Source organism: Salvelinus fontinalis, unplaced genomic scaffold (genome assembly GCF_029448725.1).
Source record: "Salvelinus fontinalis isolate EN_2023a unplaced genomic scaffold, ASM2944872v1 scaffold_0025, whole genome shotgun sequence".
Classification (NCBI taxonomy): Eukaryota; Metazoa; Chordata; class Actinopteri; order Salmoniformes; family Salmonidae; genus Salvelinus; species Salvelinus fontinalis.
Window position 1 is genome coordinate 489328 of NW_026600234.1, and position 12500 is coordinate 501827.

Genomic DNA, 12500 nt, shown 5'->3' on the forward strand with positions numbered 1-12500 from the left:
AGTCTAGTTAGTCCAGCCACCTAACTAAACTAATGACCGACCGGGCCACGTAGGGGCCCTGCCCTCCATGGAAAACACCCCATTGATTTTGTTAGTCACACTCACTCAGATATCAGATTAAAATGGCAAAAATGTCTAGATTTGCAGGAAATGTGGTTTGACAACTGTAACAACAACAACAAAATAAGTTTGATAAAGCAAACGTTTGTTCATTTTTTTTTTGTTCATGAAATAATTGATCTGCTAACAGATCCCCCTGTACGTATTAAATGATCGTTTTTTTAAAACCCGATGCTGAGATCATCAGAGTTAATGTGTAGCGGCTAACTGTATAGCTAACCAGCTATGTGTTTTACGGATGGACAACGAACCTACAGAAGGTGATCATTCCTGGGGTATTTATGTGTTAGCTTTTCTCCAAATAGCATTTCAAAAAATGTTTTATTTGTATTACAATTCAGTAAAAAAGCTTTAACTTTGTTTTACCCCCCCAACGGACCTCACTAACACTCAGACCCTGGTTACAGCCTTGACTCTGTACCTCACTAACACTCAGACCCTGGTTACAGCCTTGACTCTGTACCTCACTAACACTCAGACCCTGGTTACAGCCTTGACTCTGTACCTCACTAACACTCAGACCCTGGTTACAGCCTTGACTCTGTACCTCACTAACACTCAGACCCTGGTTACAGCCTTGACTCTGTACCTCACTAACACTCAGACCCTGGTTACAGACTTGACTCTGTACCTCACTAACAATCAGACCATGGTTACAGCTAACACTCAGACCCTGGTTACAGCCTTGACTCTGTACCTCACTAACACTCAGACCCTGGTTACAGCCTTGACTCTGTACCTCACTAACACTCAGACCCTGGTTACAGCCTTGACTCTGTACCTCACTAACACTCAGACCCTGGTTACAGCTAACACTCAGACCCTGGTTACAGCCTTGACTCTGTACCTCACTAACACTCAGACCCTGGTTACAGCCTTGACTCTGTACCTCGCTAACACCCAGACCCTGGTTACAGCCTTGACTCTGTACCTCACTAACACTCAGACCCTGGTTACAGCCTTGACTCTGTACCTCACTAACACTCAGACCCTGGTTACAGCCTTGACTCTGTACCTCACTAACACTCAGACCCTGGTTACAGCCTTTGTACCTCACTAACACTCAGACCCTGGTTACAGCCTTGACTCTGTACCTCACTAACACTCAGACCCTGGTTACAGCCTTGACTCTGTACCTCACTAATACTCAGACCCTGGTTACAGCTAACACTCAGACCCTGGTTACAGCCTTGACTCTGTACCTCACTAACACTCAGACCCTGGTTACAGCCTTGACTCTGTACCTCACTAACACTCAGACCCTGGTTACAGCCTTGACTCTGTACCTCACTAACACTCAGACCCTGGTTACAGACTTGACTCTGTACCTCACTAAAACTCAGACCCTGGTTACAGCTAACACTCAGACCCTGGTTACAGCCTTGACTCTGTACCTCACTAACACTCAGACCCTGGTTACAGCCTTGACTCTGTACCTCACTAACACTCAGACCCTGGTTACAGCCTTGACTCTGTACCTCACTAACACTCAGACCCTGGTTACAGCCTTGACTCTGTACCTCACAAACGCTCAGACCCTGGTTACAGCCTTGACTCTGTACCTCACAAACACTCAGACCCTGGTTACAGCCTTGACTCTGTACCTCACTAACACTCAGACCCTGGTTACAGCCTTGACTCTGTACCTCACTAACACTCAGACCCTGGTTACAGCCTTGACTCTGTACCTCACTAACACTCAGACCCTGGTTACAGCCTTGACTCTGTACCTCACTAACACTCAGATCTTGGTTACAGCCTTGACTCTGTACCTCACTAACACTCAGACCCTGGTTACAGCCTTGACTCTGTACCTCACTAACACTCAGACCCTGGTTACAGCCTTGACTCTGTACCTCACTAACACTCAGACCCTGGTTACAGCCTTGACTCTGTACCTCACTAACACTCAGACCCTGGTTACAGCCTTGACTCTGTACCTCACTAACACTCAGACCCTGGTTACAGCCTTGACTCTGTACCTCACTAACACTCAGACCCTGGTTACAGCCTTGACTCTGTACCTCTAACACTCAGACCCTGGTCACAGCCTTGACTCTGTACCTCACTAACACTCAGACCCTGGTTACAGCCTTGACTCTGTACCTCTAACACTCAGACCCTGGTCACAGCCTTGACTCTGTACCTCACTAACACTCAGACCCTGGTTACAGCCTTGACTCTGTACCTCACTAACACTCAGACCCTGGTTACAGCCTTGACTCTGTACCTCACTAACACTCAGACCCTGGTTACAGCCTTGACTCTGTACCTCACTAACACTCAGACCCTGGTTACAGCCTTGACTCTGTACCTCACTAACACTCAGACCCTGGTTACAGACTTGACTCTGTACCTCACTAACACTCAGACCCTGGTTACAGCCTTGACTCTGTACCTCACTAACACTCAGACCCTGGTTACAGCCTTGACTCTGTACCTCGCTAACACCCAGACCCTGGTTACAGCCTTGACTCTGTACCTCACTAACACTCAGACCCTGGTTACAGCCTTGACTCTGTACCTCACTAACACTCAGACCCTGGTTACAGCCTTGACTCTGTACCTCACTAACACTCAGACCCTGGTTACAGCCTTTGTACCTCACTAACACTCAGACCCTGGTTACAGCCTTGACTCTGTACCTCACTAACACTCAGACCCTGGTTACAGCCTTGACTCTGTACCTCACTAATACTCAGACCCTGGTTACAGCTAACACTCAGACCCTGGTTACAGCCTTGACTCTGTACCTCACTAACACTCTGACCCTGGTTACAGCCTTGACTCTGTACCTCACTAACACTCAGACCCTGGTTACAGCCTTGACTCTGTACCTCACTAACACTCAGACCCTGGTTACAGACTTGACTCTGTACCTCACTAAAACTCAGACCCTGGTTACAGCTAACACTCAGACCCTGGTTACAGCCTTGACTCTGTACCTCACTAACACTCAGACCCTGGTTACAGCCTTGACTCTGTACCTCACTAACACTCAGACCCTGGTTACAGCCTTGACTCTGTACCTCACTAACACTCAGACCCTGGTTACAGCCTTGACTCTGTACCTCACTAACACTCAGACCCTGGTTACAGCCTTGACTCTGTACCTCACTAACACTCAGACCCTGGTTACAGCCTTGACTCTGTACCTCACTAACACTCAGACCCTGGTTACAGCCTTGACTCTGTACCTCACTAACACTCAGACCCTGGTTACAGCCTTGACTCTGTACCTCACTAACACTCAGACCCTGGTTACAGCCTTGACTCTGTACCTCACTAACACTCAGACCCTGGTTACAGCCTTGACTCTGTACCTCACTAACACTCAGACCCTGGTTACAGCCTTGACTCTGTACCTCACTAACACTCAGACCCTGGTTACAGCCTTGACTCTGTACCTCACTAACACTCAGACCCTGGTTACAGCCTTGACTCTGTACCTCACTAACACTCAGACCCTGGTTACAGCCTTGACTCTGTACCTCACTAACACTCAGACCCTGGTTACAGCCTTGACTCTGTACCTCACTAACACTCAGACCCTGGTTACAGCCTTGACTCTGTACCTCACTAACACTCAGACCCTGGTTACAGCCTTGACTCTGTACCTCACTAACACTCAGACCCTGGTTACAGCCTTGACTCTGTACCTCCTAACACTCAGACCCTGGTTACAGCCTTGACTCTGTACCTCACTAACACTCAGACCCTGGTTACAGCCTTGACTCTGTACCTCACTAACACTCAGACCCTGGTTACAGCCTTGACTCTGTACCTCACTAACACTCAGACCCTGGTTACAGCCTTGACTCTGTACCTCACTAACACTCAGACCCTGGTTACAGCCTTGACTCTGTACCTCACTAACACTCAGACCCTGGTTACAGCCTTGACTCTGTACCTCACTAACACTCAGACCCTGGTTACAGCCTTGACTCTGTACCTCACTAACACTCAGACCCTGGTTACAGCCTTGACTCTGTACCTCACTAACACTCAGACCCTGGTTACAGCCTTGACTCTGTACCTCACTAACACTCAGACCCTGGTTACAGCCTTGACTCTGTACCTCACTAACACTCAGACCCTGGTTACAGCCTTGACTCTGTACCTCACTAACACTCAGACCCTGGTTACAGCCTTGACTCTGTACCTCACTAACACTCAGACCCTGGTTACAGCCTTGACTCTGTACCTCACTAACACTCAGACCCTGGTTACAGCCTTGACTCTGTACCTCACTAACACTCAGACCCTGGTTACAGCCTTGACTCTGTACCTCACTAAACTCAGACCCTGGTTACAGCTAACACTCAGACCCTGGTTACAGCCTTGACTCTGTACCTCACTAACACTCAGACCCTGGTTACAGCCTTGACTCTGTACCTCACTAACACTCAGACCCTGGTTACAGACTTGACTCTGTACCTCACTAACACTCAGACCATGGTTACAGCTAACACTCAGACCCTGGTTACAGCCTTGACTCTGTACCTCACTAACACTCAGACCCTGGTTACAGCCTTGACTCTGTACCTCACTAACACTCAGACCCTGGTTACAGCTAACACTCAGACCCTGGTTACAGCCTTGACTCTGTACCTCACTAACACTCAGACCCTGGTCACAGCCTTGACTCTGTACCTCACTAACACTCAGACCCTGGTTACAGCCTTGACTCTGTACCTCACTAACACTCAGACCCTGGTTACAGCCTTGACTCTGTACCTCACTAACACTCAGACCCTGGTTACAGCCTTGACTCTGTACCTCACTAACACTCAGACCCTGGTTACAGCCTTGACTCTGTACCTCACTAACACTCAGACCCTGGTTACAGCCTTGACTCTGTACCTCACTAACACTCAGACCCTGGTTACAGCCTTGACTCTGTACCTCACTAACACTCAGACCCTGGTTACAGCCTTGACTCTGTACCTCACTAACACTCAGACCCTGGTTACAGCCTTGACTCTGTACCTCACTAACACTCAGACCCTGGTTACAGCCTTGACTCTGTACCTCACTAACACTCAGACCCTGGTTACAGCCTTGACTCTGTACCTCACTAACACTCAGACCCTGGTTACAGCCTTGACTCTGTACCTCACTAACACTCAGACCCTGGTTACAGCCTTGACTCTGTACCTCACTAACACTCAGACCCTGGTTACAGCCTTGACTCTGTACCTCACTAACACTCAGACCCTGGTTACAGCCTTGACTCTGTACCTCACTAACACTCAGACCCTGGTTACAGCCTTGACTCTGTACCTCACTAACACTCAGACCCTGGTTACAGCCTTGACTCTGTACCTCACTAACACTCAGACCCTGGTTACAGCCTTGACTCTGTACCTCACTAACACTCAGACCCTGGTTACAGCCTTGACTCTGTACCTCACTAACACTCAGACCCTGGTTACAGCCTTGACTCTGTACCTCACTAACACTCAGACCCTGGTTACAGCCTTGACTCTGTACCTCACTAACACTCAGACCCTGGTTACAGCCTTGACTCTGTACCTCACTAACACTCAGACCCTGGTTACAGCCTTGACTCTGTACCTCACTAACACTCAGACCCTGGTTACAGCCTTGACTCTGTACCTCACTAACACTCAGACCCTGGTTACAGCCTTGACTCTGTACCTCACTAACACTCAGACCCTGGTTACAGCCTTGACTCTGTACCTCACTAACACTCAGACCCTGGTTACAGCCTTGACTCTGTACCTCACTAACACTCAGACCCTGGTTACAGCCTTGACTCTGTACCTCACTAACACTCAGACCCTGGTTACAGCCTTGACTCTGTACCTCACTAACACTCAGACCCTGGTTACAGCCTTGACTCTGTACCTCACTAACACTCAGACCCTGGTTACAGCCTTGACTCTGTACCTCACTAACACTCAGACCCTGGTTACAGCCTTGACTCTGTACCTCACTAACACTCAGACCCTGGTTACAGCCTTGACTCTGTACCTCACTAACACTCAGACCCTGGTTACAGCCTTGACTCTGTACCTCACTAACACTCAGACCCTGGTTACAGCCTTGACTCTGTACCTCACTAACACTCAGACCCTGGTTACAGCCTTGACTCTGTACCTCACTAACACTCAGACCCTGGTTACAGCCTTGACTCTGTACCTCACTAACACTCAGACCCTGGTTACAGCCTTGACTCTGTACCTCACTAACACTCAGACCCTGGTTACAGCCTTGACTCTGTACCTCACTAACACTCAGACCCTGGTTACAGCCTTGACTCTGTACCTCACTAACACTCAGACCCTGGTTACAGCCTTGACTCTGTACCTCACTAACACTCAGACCCTGGTTACAGCCTTGACTCTGTACCTCACTAACACTCAGACCCTGGTTACAGCCTTGACTCTGTACCTCACTAACACTCAGACCCTGGTTACAGCCTTGACTCTGTACCTCACTAACACTCAGACCCTGGTTACAGCCTTGACTCTGTACCTCACTAACACTCAGACCCTGGTTACAGCCTTGACTCTGTACCTCACTAACACTCAGACCCTGGTTACAGCCTTGACTCTGTACCTCACTAACACTCAGACCCTGGTTACAGCCTTGACTCTGTACCTCACTAACACTCAGACCCTGGTTACAGCCTTGACTCTGTACCTCACTAACACTCAGACCCTGGTTACAGCCTTGACTCTGTACCTCACTAACACTCAGACCCTGGTTACAGCCTTGACTCTGTACCTCACTAACACTCAGACCCTGGTTACAGCCTTGACTCTGTACCTCACTAACACTCAGACCCTGGTTACAGCCTTGACTCTGTACCTCACTAACACTCAGACCCTGGTTACAGCCTTGACTCTGTACCTCACTAACACTCAGACCCTGGTTACAGCCTTGACTCTGTACCTCACTAACACTCAGACCCTGGTTACAGCCTTGACTCTGTACCTCACTAACACTCAGACCCTGGTTACAGCCTTGACTCTGTACCTCACTAACACTCAGACCCTGGTTACAGCCTTGACTCTGTACCTCACTAACACTCAGACCCTGGTTACAGCCTTGACTCTGTACCTCACTAACACTCAGACCCTGGTTACAGCCTTGACTCTGTACCTCACTAACACTCAGACCCTGGTTACAGCCTTGACTCTGTACCTCACTAACACTCAGACCCTGGTTACAGCCTTGACTCTGTACCTCACTAACACTCAGACCCTGGTTACAGCCTTGACTCTGTACCTCACTAACACTCAGACCCTGGTTACAGCCTTGACTCTGTACCTCACTAACACTCAGACCCTGGTTACAGCCTTGACTCTGTACCTCACTAACACTCAGACCCTGGTTACAGCCTTGACTCTGTACCTCACTAACACTCAGACCCTGGTTACAGCCTTGACTCTGTACCTCACTAACACTCAGACCCTGGTTACAGCCTTGACTCTGTACCTCACTAACACTCAGACCCTGGTTACAGCCTTGACTCTGTACCTCACTAACACTCAGACCCTGGTTACAGCCTTGACTCTGTACCTCACTAACACTCAGACCCTGGTTACAGCCTTGACTCTGTACCTCACTAACACTCAGACCCTGGTTACAGCCTTGACTCTGTACCTCACTAACACTCAGACCCTGGTTACAGCCTTGACTCTGTACCTCACTAACACTCAGACCCTGGTTACAGCCTTGACTCTGTACCTCACTAACACTCAGACCCTGGTTACAGCCTTGACTCTGTACCTCACTAACACTCAGACCCTGGTTACAGCCTTGACTCTGTACCTCACTAACACTCAGACCCTGGTTACAGCCTTGACTCTGTACCTCACTAACACTCAGACCCTGGTTACAGCCTTGACTCTGTACCTCACTAACACTCAGACCCTGGTTACAGCCTTGACTCTGTACCTCACTAACACTCAGACCCTGGTTACAGCCTTGACTCTGTACCTCACTAACACTCAGACCCTGGTTACAGCCTTGACTCTGTACCTCACTAACACTCAGACCCTGGTTACAGCCTTGACTCTGTACCTCACTAACACTCAGACCCTGGTTACAGCCTTGACTCTGTACCTCACTAACACTCAGACCCTGGTTACAGCCTTGACTCTGTACCTCACTAACACTCAGACCCTGGTTACAGCCTTGACTCTGTACCTCACTAACACTCAGACCCTGGTTACAGCCTTGACTCTGTACCTCACTAACACTCAGACCCTGGTTACAGCCTTGACTCTGTACCTCACTAACACTCAGACCCTGGTTACAGCCTTGACTCTGTACCTCACTAACACTCAGACCCTGGTTACAGCCTTGACTCTGTACCTCACTAACACTCAGACCCTGGTTACAGCCTTGACTCTGTACCTCACTAACACTCAGACCCTGGTTACAGCCTTGACTCTGTACCTCACTAACACTCAGACCCTGGTTACAGCCTTGACTCTGTACCTCACTAACACTCAGACCCTGGTTACAGCCTTGACTCTGTACCTCACTAACACTCAGACCCTGGTTACAGCCTTGACTCTGTACCTCACTAACACTCAGACCCTGGTTACAGCCTTGACTCTGTACCTCACTAACACTCAGACCCTGGTTACAGCCTTGACTCTGTACCTCACTAACACTCAGACCCTGGTTACAGCCTTGACTCTGTACCTCACTAACACTCAGACCCTGGTTACAGCCTTGACTCTGTACCTCACTAACACTCAGACCCTGGTTACAGCCTTGACTCTGTACCTCACTAACACTCAGACCCTGGTTACAGCCTTGACTCTGTACCTCACTAACACTCAGACCCTGGTTACAGCCTTGACTCTGTACCTCACTAACACTCAGACCCTGGTTACAGCCTTGACTCTGTACCTCACTAACACTCAGACCCTGGTTACAGCCTTGACTCTGTACCTCACTAACACTCAGACCCTGGTTACAGCCTTGACTCTGTACCTCACTAACACTCAGACCCTGGTTACAGCCTTGACTCTGTACCTCACTAACACTCAGACCCTGGTTACAGCCTTGACTCTGTACCTCACTAACACTCAGACCCTGGTTACAGCCTTGACTCTGTACCTCACTAACACTCAGACCCTGGTTACAGCCTTGACTCTGTACCTCACTAACACTCAGACCCTGGTTACAGCCTTGACTCTGTACCTCACTAACACTCAGACCCTGGTTACAGCCTTGACTCTGTACCTCACTAACACTCAGACCCTGGTTACAGCCTTGACTCTGTACCTCACTAACACTCAGACCCTGGTTACAGCCTTGACTCTGTACCTCACTAACACTCAGACCCTGGTTACAGCCTTGACTCTGTACCTCACTAACACTCAGACCCTGGTTACAGCCTTGACTCTGTACCTCACTAACACTCAGACCCTGGTTACAGCCTTGACTCTGTACCTCACTAACACTCAGACCCTGGTTACAGCCTTGACTCTGTACCTCACTAACACTCAGACCCTGGTTACAGCCTTGACTCTGTACCTCACTAACACTCAGACCCTGGTTACAGCCTTGACTCTGTACCTCACTAACACTCAGACCCTGGTTACAGCCTTGACTCTGTACCTCACTAACACTCAGACCCTGGTTACAGCCTTGACTCTGTACCTCACTAACACTCAGACCCTGGTTACAGCCTTGACTCTGTACCTCACTAACACTCAGACCCTGGTTACAGCCTTGACTCTGTACCTCACTAACACTCAGACCCTGGTTACAGCCTTGACTCTGTACCTCACTAACACTCAGACCCTGGTTACAGCCTTGACTCTGTACCTCACTAACACTCAGACCCTGGTTACAGCCTTGACTCTGTACCTCACTAACACTCAGACCCTGGTTACAGCCTTGACTCTGTACCTCACTAACACTCAGACCCTGGTTACAGCCTTGACTCTGTACCTCACTAACACTCAGACCCTGGTTACAGCCTTGACTCTGTACCTCACTAACACTCAGACCCTGGTTACAGCCTTGACTCTGTACCTCACTAACACTCAGACCCTGGTTACAGCCTTGACTCTGTACCTCACTAACACTCAGACCCTGGTTACAGCCTTGACTCTGTACCTCACTAACACTCAGACCCTGGTTACAGCCTTGACTCTGTACCTCACTAACACTCAGACCCTGGTTACAGCCTTGACTCTGTACCTCACTAACACTCAGACCCTGGTTACAGCCTTGACTCTGTACCTCACTAACACTCAGACCCTGGTTACAGCCTTGACTCTGTACCTCACTAACGCTCAGACCCTGGTTACAGCCTTGACTCTGTACCTCACTAACACTCAGACCCTGGTTACAGCCTTGACTCTGTACCTCACTAACACTCAGACCCTGGTTACAGCCTTGACTCTGTACCTCACTAACACTCAGACCCTGGTTACAGCCTTGACTCTGTACCTCACTAACACTCAGACCCTGGTTACAGCCTTGACTCTGTACCTCACTAACGCTCAGACCCTGGTTACAGCCTTGACTCTGTACCTCACTAACACTCAGACCCTGGTTACAGCCTTGACTCTGTACCTCACTAACACTCAGACCCTGGTTACAGCCTTGACTCTGTACCTCACTAACACTCAGACCCTGGTTACAGCCTTGACTCTGTACCTCACTAACACTCAGACCCTGGTTACAGCCTTGACTCTGTACCTCACTAACACTCAGACCCTGGTTACAGCCTTGACTCTGTACCTCACTAACACTCAGACCCTGGTTACAGCCTTGACTCTGTACCTCACTAACACTCAGACCCTGGTTACAGCCTTGACTCTGTACCTCACTAACACTCAGACCCTGGTTACAGCCTTGACTCTGTACCTCACTAACACTCAGACCCTGGTTACAGCCTTGACTCTGTACCTCACTAACACTCAGACCCTGGTTACAGCCTTGACTCTGTACCTCACTAACACTCAGACCCTGGTTACAGCCTTGACTCTGTACCTCACTAACACTCAGACCCTGGTTACAGCCTTGACTCTGTACCTCACTAACACTCAGACCCTGGTTACAGCCTTGACTCTGTACCTCACTAACACTCAGACCCTGGTTACAGCCTTGACTCTGTACCTCAACGTACATCCTTCACATCAAATCAGAACCAGCCGTGATCTCGTTTCCTGCCGCTCGGCCCTCGAGCTCTTCCTTTCCCAAAGATGATTAGTTTTGTTTTTAACACTATGGTGTCCTACATTTATTGTGTCTCAAACTATTTCTCTTAGTGCCCAAGGCTTTTCACTAGTTTCAAGTTGCTCTTCAATTCATCTGATATCTATTACTGACATAGCTGGGTCAAGACTCATTTTATTATTAGAAACCAATAACACATTACAACAAATGAGAACTATCCCACTACCAGGCTGAAATGCAGGACAACTTTAATAAACAACAGTTTGTAAATATATGTTGTGTTGGTAGTTAGTGGAGGTAAAGTTGGTAACTGAGTATTGTGTTGGTAGTTAGTGGAGGTAAAGTTTATAACTGAGTATTGTGTTGGTAGTTAGTGGAGGTAAAGTTTATAACTGAGTATTGTGTTGGTAGTTAGTGGAGGTAAAGTTGGTAACTGAGTATTGTGTTGGTAGTTAGTGGAGGTAAAGTTTATAACTGAGTATTGTGTTGGTAGTTAGTGGAGGTAAAGTTTATAACTGAGTATTGTGTTGGTAGTTAGTGGAGGTAAAGTTTATAACTGTCTATTGTGTTGGTAGTTAGTGGAGGTAAAGTTGGTAACTGAGTATTGTGTTGGTAGTTAGTGGAGGTAAAGTTGGTAACTGAGTATTGGTAGTTAGTGGAGGTAAAGTTGGTAACTGAGTGTTGGTAGTTAGTGGAGGTAAAGTTTATAACTGTCTGTTGTGTTGGTAGTTAGTGGAGGTAAAGTTGGTAACTGAGTATTGTGTTGGTAGTAAGTGGAGGTAAAGTTTATAACTGTCTATTGTGTTGGTAGTTAGTGGAGGTAAAGTTTATAACTGTGTGTTGTGTTGGTAGTTAGTGGAGGTAAAGTTTATAACTGAGTATTGTGTTGGTAGTTAGTGGAGGTAAAGTTGGTAACTGAGTGTTGGTAGTTAGTGGAGGTAAAGTTGGTAACTGAGTATTGTGTTGGTAGTTAGTGGAGGTAAAGTTTATACAGCAAGTTGAGCTCTCACGACACAAAGCATGGTCTCTCCAGATACACAGGCCTATATATATGTACCTGACAGTTAGTGGTAAGGTAAGGTATACCTGTGCATTGCGGGGCTTGTAAGGTGAGTTACTCTCCAGGTCAGCCAGGATAGAGGTTAGAGAGTCAATCTCAGCATCCAGACTGGAACGCCTTTCCTCCAGAGTCTTCCGTG

The 12500-nt window shown here is 48.4% G+C and overlaps 1 protein-coding gene across 5 annotated transcripts in view; it reads right to left on the reverse strand.

Annotated features, from left to right (window-relative positions):
- Positions 1 to 12500, reverse strand: part of LOC129842243 (lipoma-preferred partner homolog) — a 650654-nt gene that overhangs the window by 332381 nt on the left and 305773 nt on the right. For all 5 annotated transcript variants that reach the window (XM_055910714.1, XM_055910711.1, XM_055910715.1 and 2 more), the window contains one exon: positions 12388 to 12500. This exon is cut by the window's right edge and continues 10 nt beyond it. In XM_055910714.1, coding sequence (XP_055766689.1) covers positions 12388 to 12500 — 113 coding nt within the window. The remainder of the gene's footprint in view (positions 1 to 12387) is intronic.